Source organism: Oncorhynchus masou, chromosome 9 (assembly GCF_036934945.1).
Source record: "Oncorhynchus masou masou isolate Uvic2021 chromosome 9, UVic_Omas_1.1, whole genome shotgun sequence".
Taxonomy (NCBI): domain Eukaryota; kingdom Metazoa; phylum Chordata; class Actinopteri; order Salmoniformes; family Salmonidae; genus Oncorhynchus; species Oncorhynchus masou.
Window position 1 is genome coordinate 25,627,307 of NC_088220.1, and position 18,447 is coordinate 25,645,753.

The following is an 18,447-nucleotide window of genomic DNA, read 5'->3' on the forward strand; positions in this document are numbered from 1 at the left end:
TAAATCCTCTTCCAACGTTGTCAGGGGAACAAAAAGAACGTTAGTATAGTGCAGGATGCTTCAGCCAGGCAGACTCCGACAGGACAGGACAAGGTGGAAGCAAACGAGACGACAGCTTGCTTCTGGCATCAAAAAACACAAACAAGAATCAGACACTGAAAGTAGCAGGAACAGAGAAAGAAATAGAGACCTAATCAGAGGGGGAAGAGAGAACAGTTGTGAAGAGTGAAAGAGCTAGTTAGGGCAGATGTAGAACAGCTGAGGAATGAGAGACAGAGAAGGTAACCTAAAAAGACCAGCAGAGAGAGAGAATCAAGAGAAAGGACAGGAACAGACATAACAAGACATGACAGTACCCCCCCCACTCACCGAGCGCCTCCTGGCGCACTCGAGGAGGAAACCTGGCGGCAACGGAGGAAATCATCGATCAGCGAACGGTCCAGCACGTCCCGAGAGGGAACCCAACTCCTCTCCTCAGGACCGTACCCCTCCCAATCCACTAGGTACTGATGACCACGGCCCCGAGGGCGCATGTCCAAAATCTTACGAACCCTGTAGATGGGTGCGCCCTCGACAAGGATGGGGGGGGAAGGGACGAGCGGGGGCGCGAAGAACGGGCTTAACACAGGAGACATGGAAGACCGGGTGAACGCGACGAAGATAGCGCGGAGAAGAAGTCGCACTGCGACAGGATTAATGACCTGGGAAATACGGAACGGACCAATGAACCGCGGGGCCAACTTGCGAGAAGCTGTCTTAAGGGGAAGGTTCTGAGTGGAGAGCCATACTCTCTGACCGCAACAATATCTAGGACTCTTGGTCCTACGCTTATTAGCGGCCCTCACAGTCTGCGCCCTATTACGGCAAAGTGCCGACCTGACCCCTTCCAGGTGCGCTCGCAACGCTGGACAAAAGCCTGAGCGGAGGGGACGCAGGACTCGGCGAGCTGAGATGAGAACAGCGGAGGCTGGTACCCGAGGCTACACTGAAAAGGGGATAGACCGGTAGCAGACGAGGGAAGCGAGTTGTGGGCGTACTCTGCCCAGGGAGCTGTTCTGACCAAGACGCAGGGTTACGAAAAGAAAGACTGCGTAAAATGCGACCAACAGTCTGATTGGCCCGTTCGGCTTGACCGTTAGACTGGGGATGAAAGCCGGACGAGAGACTGACGGAAGCCCCAATCAAACGGCAAAACTCCCTCCAAAATTGAGACGTGAACTGCGGACCTCTGTCGGAAACGACGTCAGACGGAAGGCCATGAATTCGGAAAACATTCTCGATAATGATCTGAGCCGTCTCCTTAGCAGAAGGGAGCCTATCGAGAGGAATGAAATGAGCCGCCTTAGAGAATCTATCGACAACCGTAAGAATAACTGTCTTCCCCGCTGATGAAGGCAGTCCGGTGATAAAATCTAAAGCGATGTGAGACCACGGTCGAGAGGGAATGGGAAGCGGTCTGAGACGGCCGGCAGGAGGAGAGTTCCCAGATTTAGTCTGCGCGCAGACCGAACAAGCGGCGACAAATCGACGCGCGTCACGTTCCCGAGTGGGCCACCAGAAACGCTGGCGAATGGAAGCGAGCGTACCTCGAACGCCGGGGTGGCCGGCTAACTTGGCAGAGTGGGCCCACTGAAGAACGGCCGGACGAGTAGGAACGGGAACGAACAGAAGGTTCCTAGGACAAGCTCGCGGCGACGGAGTGTGAGCGAGTGCTTGCTTTACCTGCCTCTCAATTCCCCAGACAGTCAACCCGACAACACGCCCCTCAGGGAGAATCCCATCGGGGTCGGTGGAGACCTCAGAAGAACTGAAGAGACGAGATAAAGCATCAGGTTTGGTGTTTTTGAGCCCGGACGATAAGAAATAACAAACTCGAAACGAGCGAAAAACAGAGCCCAACGAGCCTGACGCGCATTAAGTCGTTTGGCTGAACGGATGTACTCAAGGTTCCTATGGTCAGTCCAAACGACAAAAGGAACGGTCGCCCCCTCCAACCACTGTCGCCATTCGCCTAGGGCTAAGCGGATGGCGAGCAGTTCGCGATTACCAACATCATAGTTACGTTCTGACGGCGATAAGCGATGAGAGAAAAACGCGCAAGGATGGACCTTGCCGTCAGAGAGAGAGCGCTGAGAAAGAATGGCTCCCACGCCCACCTCTGACGCGTCAACCTCAACAACAAACTGTCTAGAGATGTCAGGTGTAACAAGAATAGGTGCGGATGTAAAACGATTCTTAAGAAGATCAAAAGCTCCCTGGGCGGAAACGGACCACTTAAAGCACGTCTTAACAGAAGTAAGGGCTGTGAGAGGAGCTGCCACCTGACCGAAATTACGGATGAAACGACGGTAGAAATTAGCGAAGCCCAGAAAGCGCTGCAGCTCGACGCGTGACTTAGGAACGGGCCAATCAATGACAGCCTGGACCTTAGCGGGATCCATCTTAATGCCCTCAGCGGAAATAACGGAACCGAGAAAAGGGACAGAGGTGGCATGAAAAGTGCACTTCTCAGCCTTCACATAAAGACAGTTCTCCAAAAGGCGCTGGAGGACGCGTCGCACGTGCTGAACATGAATCGAGAGAGACGGTGAAAAAATCAGGATATCGTCCATGTAAACGAAAACAAAAATGTTCAGCATGTCTCTCAGGACGTCGTTAACTAGTGCCTGAAAGACAGCTGGAGCGTTAACGAGGCCGAAAGGAAGAACCCGGTATTCAAAGTGCCCTAACGGAGTGTTAAACGCCGTCTTCCACTCGTCCCCCTCCCTGATGCGCACGAGATGGTAGGCGTTACGAAGGTCCAATTTGGTGAAAAACCTGGCTCCCTGCAGGATCTCGAAGGCTGAAGACATAAGAGGAAGCGGATAACGATTCTTAACTGTTATGTCATTCAGCCCTCGATAATCCACGCATGGGCGCAGGGACCCGTCCTTCTTCTGAACAAAAAAATCCCGCTCCGGCGGGGGAGGAGGAGGAGACTATGGTACCGGCGTCGAGCGAAACCGACAAATAATCCTCGAGAGCCTTACGTTCGGGAGCCGACAGAGAATATAATCTACCCCGGGGGAGTAGTTCCCGGAAGGAGATCAATACTACAGTCATACGACCGGTGTGGAGGGAGAGAAGTGGCCTTGGAACGACTGAACACCGTGCGCAGATCGTGATACTCCTCCGGCACCCCTGTCAAATCGCCAGGCTCCTCCTGTGAAGAAGAGACAGAGGAAACAGGAGGGATAGCAGACATTAAACAGGTTACATGACAAGAAACATTCCAGGATAGGATAGTATTACTAGACCAATTAATAGAAGGGTTATGGCGCACAAGCCAGGGATGACCCAAAACAACAGGTGTAAAAGGTGAACGAAAAATTAAAAAGAAATGGTTTCGCTATGATTACCAGAGACAGTGAGGGTTAAAGGCAGCGTCTCACGCTGAATCTTGGGGAGAGAACTACCATCTAAAGCGAACAAGGCCCTGGGCTCCCCTAACTGTCTGAGAGGAATATCATGTTCCCGAGCCCAGGTCTCGTCCATAAAACAGCCCTCCGCCCCAGAGTCTATCAAGGCACTGCAGGAAGCAGATGAACCGGGCCAGCGGAGATGGACCGGAAAGGTAGTGCGTGATCCAGAAGGAGAGGCCTGAGTAGTTGCGCTCACCAGTAGCCCTCCTCTTACTGATGAGCTCTGGCTTTTACTGGACATGAGGTGACAAAATGACCAGCGGAGCCGCAGTAGAGACAGAGGCGATTGGTGATTCTCCGTTCCCTCTCCTTGGCCGAGATGCGAATACCCCCAGCTGCATAGGCTCAGCATCCGAGCCGGCGGAGGAGGGTGGCAGTGAAGCGGCAGGTGGCAGTGATGTGGAGAGGGGAGCAACGGAGAACGTGAGCTCCTTTCCACGAGCTCGGCGACGAAGATCAAACCGTCGCTCTATGCGAATAGCGAGAGCTATTAAGGAGTCCAGACTGGAAGGAACCTCCCGGGAGAGGATCTCATCCTTAACCTCGACGTGGAGACCCTCCAGAAAACGAGCGAGCAAAGCCGGCTCGTTCCAGTCACTAGAGGCAGCGAGAGTGCGAAACTCAATAGAATAATCCGTTATGGATCTATTCCCCTGACATAGGGAAGACAGGGCCCTGGAAGCCTCCTCGCCAAAAACAGAACGGTCAAAAACCCGTATCATCTCCTCCTTAAAGTTCTGATACTGGTTAATACACTCAGCCCTCGCCTCCCAGACTGCCGTGCCCCACTCACGCGCCCGTCCGGTAAGGAGAGAAATGACGTAGGCGATGCGGGCTGCGCTCCTGGAGTAGGTGTTGGGCTGGAGAGAGAACACCACATCACACTGAGTGAGGAATGAGCGGCACTCAGTGGGCTCCCCAGAGTAACACGGCGGGTTGTTGATCCTAGGCTCCGGAGACTCGGAAACCCTGGAAGTGGGCGGTGGATCGAGGTGGAGTTGGTGAACCTGTCTTGTGAGGTCGGAGACTTGGACGGCCAGGGTCTCAACGGCATGTTGAGCAGCAGACAATTCCTCCTCGTGTCTGCCTAGCATCGCTCCCTGGATCTCGACGGCGGAGTGAAAAGGGTCCGGAGCCGCTGGGTCCATTCTTGGTCTGATTCTTCTGTTATGAACTTGAGTGAAGACCCAAAAGCGGTTTTAACAGAAAACAGAGTTCTTTAATGAAAATACAGGAATGGCATAAATCCTCTTCCAACGTTGTCAGGGGAACAAAAAGAACGTTAGTATAGTGCAGGATGCTTCAGCCAGGCAGACTCCGACAGGACAGGACAAGGTGGAAGCAAACGAGACGACAGCTTGCTTCTGGCATCAAAAAACACAAACAAGAATCAGACACTGAAAGTAGCAGGAACAGAGAAAGAAATAGAGACCTAATCAGAGGGGGAAGAGAGAACAGGTGTGAAGAGTGAAAGAGCTAGTTAGGGCAGATGTAGAACAGCTGAGGAATGAGAGACAGAGAAGGTAACCTAAAAAGACCAGCAGAGAGAGAGAATCAAGAGAAAGGACAGGAACAGACATAACAAGACATGACAGATATAGAGATAAAGGAATATAGATTATATAAAGGAATATAGATGATGTGAAATGGAGGTAAAGGAATATAGATGATGTGACATAAAGGAATGGAGATGATGTGATATAGAGATAATGGAATATAGATTATATAAAGGAATATAGATGGTGTGAAATGGAGGTAAAGGAATATAGATGATGTGACATAAAGGAATGGAGATGATGTGACATAAAGGAATGGAGATGATGTGATATAGAGATAATGGAATATAGATTATATAAAGGAATATAGATGATGTGAAATGGAGGTAAAGGAATATAGATGATGTGAAATGGAGGTAAAGGAATATAGATGATGTGAGGTAAAGGAATATAGATGATGTGATATGGAGGTAAAGGAATATAGAGGATGTGAAATGGAGGTAAAGGAATATAGATGTTGTGATATGGAGGTAAAGGAATATAGAGGATGTGATATGGAGGTAAAGGAATATAGAGGATGTGAAATGGAGGTAAAGGAATATAGATGATGTGATATGGAGGTAAAGGAATATAGAGAATGTGAAATAGAGGTAATGGAATATAGATGATGTGATTTAGAGGTAAAGGAATATAGATGATGTGGTATGGAGGTAAAGGAAAATAGATGATGTGAGTTAAATTAATATAGATGTTGTGATATAGAGGTAATGGGATATAGATGATGTGATTTAGAGGTAAAGGAACATAGATGATGTGGTATGGAGGTAAAGGAATATAGATGATATAAAGGAATATAGATGATGTGATTTTAAAGGAATATAGATGATGTGATATGGAGGTAAAGGAATATAGATGATGTGATACAGAGGTAAAGGAATATAGATGATGTGATATGGAGGTAAAGGCATATAGATGATGTGATATGGAGGTAAAGGAATATAGATGATATAAAGGAATATAGATGATGTGATTTAAAGGAATATAGATGATGTGACATGGAGGTAAAGGAATATAGACGATGTGAGGTAAAGGAATATAGATATGATTTAAAGGACTATAGATATGATTTAAGTGAATATAGATGATGTGATATAGGGGTAAAGCATATTCGAGGGTAGTAACATAACATTCTATCTAACCTATATCTATTATCTATAGTAACATCCTGCAGGGTAGTCCTTTCTCAATCACACACACACACCATACAGGCACGCACGTGCACACACACTAACAGATAGATAGGTAGAATCACACTGCAGCATCCACGGGTCTGTCTGCCTGTCTGCCTGTCATTCTGCCTTTCTGTCTGCCTGTCTGTCTGCCTGTATGCCAGTCTCTCTGTCTGTCTGCCTGTCTGTCTTTCTGTCTGCCTGTCTGAAGGCTATTATCGATATTTTATCTTAGTCTGGACTTCCCATGATTCCTTGCTCCAGCCCACCAGAGGAAACGCTGGTTGCATAACGGCAGTTTTTCTGTGTGCTTTGGTGCTGAACTGTGAAGGCGTGTGACTTTGAAAACCCTCCCCTGGGATCCACATGCTTTTAGTTCCACTTTTGCTCAGTCCACTGGAATAACAGGCTGTAGGCCTGTGTGTGTGTGTGTGTGTGTGTGTGTGTGTGTGTGTGTGTGTGTGTGTGTGTGTGTGTGTGTGTGTGTGTGTGTGTGTGTGTGTGTGTGTGTGTGTGTGTGTGTGTGTGTGTGTGTGTGTAAAGCTGCAGAAAACACACCAAAAAACTAAAATGACTGTAGCCAGTCTTTCAAGGAACAGAGTCAAACCTGAAGGAATCATACATTTTTACTTATGGGCAAGTGTAGAATCCATATGGTGATATAAAGCAAAAGTGACAACACTCCACACCCTCTGTCTTACCTTCCCATAGCCTAGCATGATGATTCGTACTAGCACCACGTTGATCCTGGCTCCCAGAGAGGGGTCATGGTAAATCTCATTCACCTGCACAGACAAAGACACAGAGACATTTAATAACAGAGAGAGAGAAAGAAAGAAAGAAAGAAAGAGAGAGAGATATAGAGATAGAGACAGAGAGACAGAGACAGTGAGAGCCAGAGAAAGAGAGAGAGACAGAGAAAGAGAGAGAGAGAGAGAGAGTTGAGTTGGGGAGAAAAAGAAAGAGGATGTATTCTTAGAGATTTTCAGGGAGAGGGAATGAGAGGTGCAAGACAGGATGAGAGATGGGAAGATAAAGCTAGAAACAAGGAGGGGAGGAGAGAAAGAGAGGGAACAGATATGTAGTTGTTCTTCCCACTTCTCTTTATCGCCTTGAGAGCGGGAACTGGTTGCTAGGCAACCCCCAAACCAACTCAGGGACAAGGGTGCCCCCTCTGTGTAGTCCCAGACCTAGGGCAGCAACACCACTAGGTCTCATGGTAACGTTCCGAGGAGGGTCCTCTTCACACAGAATCTCCCAAAAAATCACCAGGCAAACATGCCAGAACATCCCAATTTGAAACCAAAGAATGTATGGGGAAACCTTTGCAGTGGTCTTAGTGAAAGTAGTTGAGCTCCATCTTGATTGATACTATTTTGTGTCTGGGGGATGTGTAAACTAGGACAAAAAGTGGATAGGGCGGTGATTTAAGAAAATCAGATGTCCCAACTCCGTTCTTTTCTATATGCCAAACTGATGCTGTCTACTTACAGACGTGTTAAGCTGTCTGTCTGTCTGTCTGTCTGTCTGTCTGTCTGTCTGTCTGTCTGTCTGTCTGTCTGTCTGTCTGTCTTTCGCTCTGTCTGTCTCTCTCTCTCTGTCTGTCTCTCTGCCTGTCTCTCTTCTTGTCTGTCTTTCTGCCTGACTCTCTTCCTGTCTTTCTCTCTGCCTGTCTGTCTGTCTTTCGCTCTGTCTGTCTCTCTCTCTCTGTCTGTCCTACTTCTCCTTAATGTAGCACCGCATTCCTTCATTATCTTTCACAGCTTTCCAGGAATAACACATCCAGAGGTGATGTGTGGGAGAACAAGGAATCAAATAAAATTAAATGTTACATGCGCTGAATACAACAGCTGTAGACTTTCCTGTGGAACGCTTACTTACGAGCCCATTTCCAACAATGCGGAGTTAAAAGTAAGAAAAATATTTGCTAAATAAAAAAGGAAATGTTTACACAATGAAAAATATAATGAGGCGATATACAAGGAGTACCAGTACTGAGTCAATGTGCAGGGGTACGAGGTAGTTGAGGTAATTGAGGTAATACAGTATGTACATGTGGGTCGGGGTAAAAGTGACCAGGCAGTCAGGATATATAATAAACAGAGTAGCAGCAGCATATGTAAAGAGGGAAGTGTACAGTATCTACAGTGTGTGTGTGTGTGTGTGTGTGTGTGTGTGTGTGTGTGTGTGTGTGTGTGTGTGTGTGTGTGTGTGTGTGTGTGTGTGTGTGTGTGTGTGTGTGTGTGTGTGTGTGCGTGTGTGTGCGTGTGTGTGCGTGTGTGTGTGCGTGCATGCGTGTGTTTCTGTGCATTTTTTTTCTCTATATATTTTTTTAATTGAACCTTTATTTAACTAGGCAAGTCAGTAAAGAACAAATTCTTATTTAAAATAACAGCCTACTCCTGCCAAACCCGGGACGACGTTGGGCCAATTGTGCTCCGCCCAATGGGACTCCCAATCACAGCCGGTTGTGATACAGCCTGTAATCAAACCAGGGTCTGTAGCGGGTAGAGTCTAGTGAGTGTGTGGGTAGAGTCTAGTGAGTGTGGTGGTAGAGTCTAGTGAGTGTGTGGGTAGAGTCTAGTGAGTGTGTGGGGAGAGTCTAGTGAGTGTGTGGTTAGAGTCTAGTGAGTGTGTGGGTAGAGTCCAGTGAGTGTGAGGGTAGAGTCCAGTGAGTGTGTGGGTAGAGTCCAGTGAGTGTGTGGGTAGAGTCCAGTGAGTGTGTGGGTAGAGTCCAGTAAGTGTGTGGGTAGAGTCCAGTAAGTGTGTGGGTAGAGTCCAGTGAGTGTGTGGGTAGAGTCCAGTAAGTGTGTGGGTAGAGTCCAGTAAGTGTGTGGGTAGAGTCCAGTGAGTGTGTGGGTAGAGTCCAGTGAGTGTGTGGTTAGAGTCTAGTGAGTGTGTGGGTAGAGTCTAGTGAGTGTGGTGGTAGAGTCTAGTGAGTGTGTGGGTAGAGTCTAGTGAGTGTGTGGGGAGAGTCTAGTGAGTGTGTGGTTAGAGTCTAGTGAGTGTGTGGGTAGAGTCTAGTGAGTGTGGTGGTAGAGTCTAGTGAGTGTGTGGGTAGAGTCTAGTGAGTGTGTGGGGAGAGTCTAGTGAGTGTGTGGTTAGAGTCTAGTGAGTGTGTGGGTAGAGTCCAGTGAGTGTGAGGGTAGAGTCCAGTGAGTGTGTGGGTAGAGTCCAGTGAGTGTGTGGGTAGAGTCCAGTGAGTGTGTGGGTAGAGTCCAGTAAGTGTGTGGGTAGAGTCCAGTGAGTGTGTGGGTAGAGTCCAGTGAGTGTGTGGGTAGAGTCCAGTAAGTGTGTGGGTAGAGTCCAGTGAGTGTGTGGGTAGAGTCCAGTGAGTGTGTGGGTAGAGTCCAGTGAGTGTGTGGTTAGAGTCTAGTGAGTGTGTGGGTAGAGTCTAGTGAGTGTGGTGGTAGAGTCTAGTGAGTGTGTGGGTAGAGTCTAGTGAGTGTGTGGGGAGAGTCTAGTGAGTGTGTGGTTAGAGTCTAGTGAGTGTGTGGGTAGAGTCTAGTGAGTGTGGTGGTAGAGTCTAGTGAGTGTGTGGGTAGAGTCTAGTGAGTGTGTGGGGAGAGTCTAGTGAGTGTGTGGTTAGAGTCTAGTGAGTGTGTGGGTAGAGTCCAGTGAGTGTGAGGGTATAGTCCAGTGAGTGTGTGGGTAGAGTCCAGTGAGTGTGTGGGTAGAGTCCAGTGAGTGTGTGGGTAGAGTCCAGTAAGTGTGTGGGTAGAGTCCAGTAAGTGTGTGGGTAGAGTCCAGTGAGTGTGTGGGTAGAGTCCAGTAAGTGTGTGGGTAGAGTCCAGTGAGTGTGTGGGTAGAGTCCAGTGAGTGTGTGGGTAGAGTCCAGTGAGTGTGTGGGTAGAGTCCAGTGAGTGTGTGGGTAGAGTCCAGTGAGTGTGTGGGTAGAGTCCAGTGAGTGTGTGGGTAGAGTCCAGTGAGTGTGTGGGTAGAGTCCAGTGAGTGTGTGGGTAGAGTCCAGTGCAAGAGAGCCAGTGCAAGAGAGTCAGCGCAAAATCAGTCTGGGCAGCCATTTAGTCAACTGTTCAGCAGAATTATAGCTTGGGGATAGAAGCTGTTCAGGGTCTTGTTCGTCCCAGACTTGGTGCTCCGGTACCACCTGCAGTGCGGTAGCAGAGAGAACAGTCTATGACTTGGGTGTTTGGAGTCTTTGACAATTTTTAGGGCCTTCTTCTGACAACGCCTGGTATAGAGGTCCTTGATGGCAGGAAGCTTGGCCCCAATGATGTACTGGGACGTACGCACTACCGTCTGTAGCACCTTGTGATCGGATGCCGAGCAGTTGCCATACCAAGCGGTGATGCAACCTGTCAAGATACACTCAATGTTTTTTTTGAGGATCTGAGGGCCCATGCCAAATCTTTTCAGTGTCCTGAGGAGGAGGGCGCCCTGTCATGCCCACTTCACGACTGTGTTGATGTGTGTGGACCATGATAGGTGTTGTCTACATAAAGAGAGACCTAAGATAGCACAAAATAAAGAGATACAACACTACATAGAGACAACACTACTTAAAGAGACAAAACCCTACATAAAGAAGGACCTAAGACAACACCACACAAAGAGAGACAACACTACATAAAGAGAGACAACACTACATAGAGACACCTCGGGGGGCGGCAGGGTAGCCTAGTGGTTAGAGAGTTGGTCTAGTAACCGGAAGGTTGTAAGTTCAAACCCGCGAGCTGACAAGGTACAAATCTGTCGTTCTGCCCTTGAACAAGGCACTTAACCCACTGTTCCAAGGCCGTCATTGAAAATAAGAAGTTGTTCTTAACTGACTTGCATAGTTAAATAAAGGTAAAATAAATAAATAAAATAAAGAGAGACACTACTAGATAAAGAGGGACAACACTATATAAAGACAGATACCACTACATAAAGAGAGACATAAGACAACATTAAATAAAGAGAGACAACACCACATAAAGAGAGACAACACAACATAAAGAGAGACACCACTACATAAAGAGAAACCTAAGACAAACTTACATAAGAAGCGACAACACTACATAAAGAGAAACAGCACTATATAAAGACAGGCAAAACTAAATAAAAGAGAGAGAACACTACATAAAGAGAAACAGCACTATATAAAGACAGACAAAACTAAATAAAAGAGAGAGAACACTACATAAAAAGAGACCTAAGACGACACTACAAGAAGAGAGAAAACACTACATAAAGAGAGACAATTTACAGAAAGAGAGACAACACTACATAAAGAGAGACAAGACAGCACCAGAAACTGAGAGGCAACACTATTTAAAGAGACACAACACTATATAAAGAGAGACAACACTATATAAAGAGAAACCACACTACATAAAGAGAGACAAAAATACATAAAGACAGAGAAAATTAAATAAAGAGAGACAAGACTACATAATGAGAGAAAACACTACATTAAGAGAGACATAAGACAGCACTACAAACTGAGAGACAACACTACTTAAAGAAAGACAACACTACATAAAGCGAAACAACACGACATAAAGAGAGACAACACAAGATAAAGAGAGACCTAAGACAACACTACATAAAGAGAGACAATACTACATGAAGAGAGACCTAAGACAACACTACATAAAGAGAGACAAAACTGCATAAAGACGGACAAAATTACATAAAGAGAGACAACACTACATAAAGAAAGACAACACTACATAAAGCGAAACAACACCGCATAAAGAGAGACCTAAGACAACACTACATAAAGACAGACAAAATTACAGAAAGAGAGACAGCACTACATATAGAGAGACATCACTACATAAAGAGAGACACCACTACATAAAAGAGACCTAAGACAAACATACATAAGAAGAGACAACACTACATAAAGAGAGAAAACATGACATAAAGAGAGACAGCACTACATAAAGAGAGACAACACTACATAAAGAGAGACAACACTACATGAAGAGAGACAGCACTACATAAAGAGAGACTGACGACAACACACTAAAAAGAGAGACAACACTACATAAAGAGAGACCTAAAATGACACAACATAAAGAGAGACAAAACTACATAAAGACAGACAAAACTATATAAAGAGAGACAACACTACATAAAGAGAGACCAGAGACAACACCACAAAAGGGAGACAACACTACATAAAGAGAGACCTAAGACAACACTACATAAAGAGAGACAAAACTACATAAAGAGAGACAAAACTGCATAAAGACGGACAAAATTACATAAAGAGAGACAACACTACATAAAGAGAGACAAAACTAGATAAAGAGAGACCTAAGACAACAACACATAAAGAGAAACAACACTACATAAAGAGAGACAATACTACATGAAGAGAGACAACACTACATAAAGAGAGACAACACTACATGAAGCGAGACCTAAGACAACACTACATAAAGAGACACAAAAATACATAAAGAGAGACAAAAATACTTAAAGAGAGACAACACTAGATAAAGAGTGAAAACACTACATAAAGAGAGACCTAAGACAACACTACATAAAGAGAGACAACACTACATAAAGAGAGACAACACTACATAAAGAGAGACAACACTAGATAAAGAGAGACCTAAGACAACACTACATAAAGAGAGACAATACTACATGAAGAGAGACCTAAGACAACACTACATAAAGAGAGACAAAACTGCATAAAGACGGACAAAATTACATAAGAGAGACAACACTACATAAAGAGAGACAACACTACATAAAGAGCGACAACACTATATAAAGAGAGACAACACCGCATAAAGAGAGACCAAAGACAACACAACATGAAGAGAGACAACACTACATGAAGAGAGACCTAAGACAACACTACATAAAGAGAGACAAAACTACATAAAGACAGACAAAATTACAGAAAGAGAGACAACACTACATGAAGAGAGACATAAGACAACACTACATAAAGAGAGACAAAACTGCATAAAGACAGACAAAATTACATAAAGAGAGACAACACTACATAAAGAGATACAACACTACATATAGAGAGACAACACTGCATAAAGAGAGACAACACTATATAAAGAGAGACCACACTACACAAAGACAGACAACATCACATAAAGAGAGACCTAAGACAACACAACATAAAGAGAGACAATACTACATAAAGAAAGACAACACTACATAAAGTGAAACAACACGACATAAAGAGCGACAACACTATATAAAGAGAGACAACACCGCATAAAGAGAGACCAAAGACAACACAACATGAAGAGAGACAACACTACATTAAGAGAGGCCTAAGACAACACTATATAAAGAGAGCCAAGAATACAAAAAGAGAGACAACACTACATTGAGAGACAACACTACATACAGAGAGACAACACTACATAAAGAAAGACCAAAAACAACACCACACAAAGAGAGACAACACAACATAAAGAGTGACAGCACTAGATGAAGAGAGACAACACTACATAAAGAGAGACCTAAGACAAGACTACATAAAGAGAGACAAAATTACAGAAAGAAAGACAACACTACATAAAGAGAGACTTAAGACAGCACTACAAACTGAGAGACAACACTACTTAAAGAGACACAACACTATATAAAGAGAGACCACGCTACATTAAGACAGACAACATCACATAAAGAGAGACTTAAGACAACACAACATAAAGAGAGACAACAATACATAAAGAAAGACAACACTACATAAAGAGATACAAAACTACATAAAGAGAGACAACACTACATAAAGAGAGACAACACTACATGAAGCGAGACCTAAGACAACACTACATAAAGACAGACACAATTACATAAAGAGAGACAACACTAGATAAAGAGAGACCTAAGACAACACCACATAAAGAGAAACAACACTACATAAAGAGAGACAACACTACATAAAGAGAGACAACACTACATAAAGAGAGACAATACTAGATAAAGAGAGACCTAAGACAACACTACATAAAGAGAGACAAAACTGCATAAAGACGGACAAAATTACATAAAGAGAGACAACACTACATAAAGATAGACAACACTACATAAAGAGAGACAACACTACATAAAGAGCGACAACACTATATAAAGAGAGACAACACTACATAAAGAGAGACCTAAGACGACACTACATAAAGAGAGACAAAACTACATAAAGACAGACAAAATTACAGAAAGAGAGACCTAAGACAGCACTACAAACTGAGAGACAACACTACTTAAAGAGACACAACACTATATAAAGAGAGACAACACTACATAAAGAGAGACCACACTACATAAAGAGAGACAAATCCACATTAAGAGAGACCACACTACATAAAGAGAGACAACACTACATAAAGAGAGACAACACCACATATTGAGAGACCTAAGACAACACTACATACAGAGAGACAACACTACATTAAGAGAGAAAACACTACATAAAGAGAGAAAACACTACATAAACAGAGACCTAGGACAACACTAAATAAAGAGATACAAAACTACATAAAGAGAGACAACACTACATAAAGATAGACCTAAGACAACACTACATAAAGAGAGACAAAACTACATAAAGACAGACAAAGTTACATAAAGAGAGACAACACTACATAAAGAGAGACAACACTACATAACGAGAGACAACACTACATAAAGAGAGACAACACTACATAATGAGAGACAACACTACATAAAGAGAGACAACACTACATAAAGAGAGACAACACTACATAATGAGAGACAACACTACATAAAGAGAGACAACACTACATAATGAGAGACAACACTACATAAAGAGAGACAACACTACATAAAGAGAGACAACACTACATGAAGAGAGACAGCACTACATAAAGAGAGACTGACGACAACACACTAAAAAGAGAGACAACACTACATAAAGAGAGACCTAAAATGACACAACATAAAGAGAGACAAAACTACATAAAGACAGACAAAACTATATAAAGAGAGACAACACTACATAAAGAGAGACCAGAGACAACACCACAAAAGGGAGACAACACTACATAAAGAGAGACCTAAGACAACACTACATAAAGAGAGACAAAACTACATAAAGAGAGACAAAACTGCATAAAGACGGACAAAATTACATAAAGAGAGACAACACTACATAAAGAGAGACAAAACTAGATAAAGAGAGACCTAAGACAACAACACATAAAGAGAAACAACACTACATAAAGAGAGACAATACTACATGAAGAGAGACAACACTACATAAAGAGAGACAACACTACATGAAGCGAGACCTAAGACAACACTACATAAAGAGAGACAAAAATACATAAAGAGAGACAAAAATACTTAAAGACAGACAAAATTACATAAAGAGAGACAACACTAGATAAAGAGTGAAAACACTACATAAAGAGAGACCTAAGACAACACTACATAAAGAGAGACAACACTACATAAAGAGAGACAACACTACATAAAGAGAGACAACACTAGATAAAGAGAGACCTAAGACAACACTACATAAAGAGAGACAATACTACATGAAGAGAGACCTAAGACAACACTACATAAAGAGAGACAAAACTGCATAAAGACGGACAAAATTACATAAAGAGAGACAACACTACATAAAGAGAGACAACACTACATAAAGAGCGACAACACTATATAAAGAGAGACAACACCGCATAAAGAGAGACCAAAGACAACACAACATGAAGAGAGACAACACTACATGAAGAGAGACCTAAGACAACACTACATAAAGAGAGACAAAACTACATAAAGACAGACAAAATTACAGAAAGAGAGACAACACTACATGAAGAGAGACATAAGACAACACTACATAAAGAGAGACAAAACTGCATAAAGACAGACAAAATTACATAAAGAGAGACAACACTACATAAAGAGATACAACACTACATATAGAGAGACAACACTGCATAAAGAGAGACAACACTATATAAAGAGAGACCACACTACACAAAGACAGACAACATCACATAAAGAGAGACCTAAGACAACACAACATAAAGAGAGACAATACTACATAAAGAAAGACAACACTACATAAAGTGAAACAACACGACATAAAGAGCGACAACACTATATAAAGAGAGACAACACCGCATAAAGAGAGACCAAAGACAACACAACATGAAGAGAGACAACACTACATTAAGAGAGGCCTAAGACAACACTATATAAAGAGAGCCAAGAATACAAAAAGAGAGACAACACTACATTGAGAGACAACACTACATACAGAGAGACAACACTACATAAAGAAAGACCAAAAACAACACCACACAAAGAGAGACAACACAACATAAAGAGTGACAGCACTAGATGAAGAGAGACAACACTACATAAAGAGAGACCTAAGACAAGACTACATAAAGAGAGACAAAATTACAGAAAGAAAGACAACACTACATAAAGAGAGACTTAAGACAGCACTACAAACTGAGAGACAACACTACTTAAAGAGACACAACACTATATAAAGAGAGACCACGCTACATTAAGACAGACAACATCACATAAAGAGAGACTTAAGACAACACAACATAAAGAGAGACAACAATACATAAAGAAAGACAACACTACATAAAGAGATACAAAACTACATAAAGAGAGACAACACTACATAAAGAGAGACAACACTACATGAAGCGAGACCTAAGACAACACTACATAAAGACAGACACAATTACATAAAGAGAGACAACACTAGATAAAGAGAGACCTAAGACAACACCACATAAAGAGAAACAACACTACATAAAGAGAGACAACACTACATAAAGAGAGACAACACTACATAAAGAGAGACAATACTAGATAAAGAGAGACCTAAGACAACACTACATAAAGAGAGACAAAACTGCATAAAGACGGACAAAATTACATAAAGAGAGACAACACTACATAAAGATAGACAACACTACATAAAGAGAGACAACACTACATAAAGAGCGACAACACTATATAAAGAGAGACAACACTACATAAAGAGAGACCTAAGACGACACTACATAAAGAGAGACAAAACTACATAAAGACAGACAAAATTACAGAAAGAGAGACCTAAGACAGCACTACAAACTGAGAGACAACACTACTTAAAGAGACACAACACTATATAAAGAGAGACAACACTACATAAAGAGAGACCACACTACATAAAGAGAGACAAATCCACATTAAGAGAGACCACACTACATAAAGAGAGACAACACTACATAAAGAGAGACAACACCACATATTGAGAGACCTAAGACAACACTACATACAGAGAGACAACACTACATTAAGAGAGAAAACACTACATAAAGAGAGAAAACACTACATAAACAGAGACCTAGGACAACACTAAATAAAGAGATACAAAACTACATAAAGAGAGACAACACTACATAAAGATAGACCTAAGACAACACTACATAAAGAGAGACAAAACTACATAAAGACAGACAAAGTTACATAAAGAGAGACAACACTACATAAAGAGAGACAACACTACATAACGAGAGACAACACTACATAAAGAGAGACAACACTACATAATGAGAGACAACACTACATAAAGAGAGACAACACTACATAAAGAGAGACAACACTACATAATGAGAGACAACACTACATAAAGAGAGACAACACTACATAATGAGAGACAACACTACATAAAGAGAGACAACACTATATAAAGAGAGACAACACTACATAAAGAGAGACCACACTACATAAAGAGAATAAACACCACGTAAATAGAGACATTATACAAAACTACATAAAGAGAGTCAACACTAGATAAAGAGAGACCTAAGACAACACTACATAAAGAGAGACAACAAAACATAAAGAGAGACAACACTACGGAAAAGCAAAACAACACTAAATAAAGAGAGACAACACTACATAAAGACAGACAACACTAGATAAAGAGAAACCTAAGACAACACTACATTAAGAGATACAAAACTACATAAAGAGAAACAACACGACATGAAGCGAGACCTAAAACAACACTACATAAAGAGAGACAAAAATACATAAAGACAGACAAAATTACATAAAGAGAGACAAGACAACATAATGAGAGAAAACACTACATTAAGAGAGACCTAAGACAACACAACATAAAGAGAGACAACAATACACAAAGAGAGGACTACATAAAGAGAGACAACACCACAACACTATATAAAAAGAGACAACACTACATAAAGAGAGACCAAACTACATAAAGAGAGACAACACTACATTACAAGAGGCCTAAGACAACACTATATAAAGAGAGCCAAG

At 42.9% G+C, this 18,447-nt stretch overlaps 1 protein-coding gene across 1 annotated transcript in view; it reads right to left on the reverse strand.

Annotated features, from left to right (window-relative positions):
• Positions 1-18,447, reverse strand: part of LOC135545726 (A disintegrin and metalloproteinase with thrombospondin motifs 2-like) — a 273,928-nt gene that overhangs the window by 28,093 nt on the left and 227,388 nt on the right. The window contains exon 5 of the mRNA XM_064973543.1: positions 6,888-6,971. Within this exon, the coding sequence (XP_064829615.1) occupies positions 6,888-6,971 (84 nt within the window). The remainder of the gene's footprint in view (positions 1-6,887; positions 6,972-18,447) is intronic.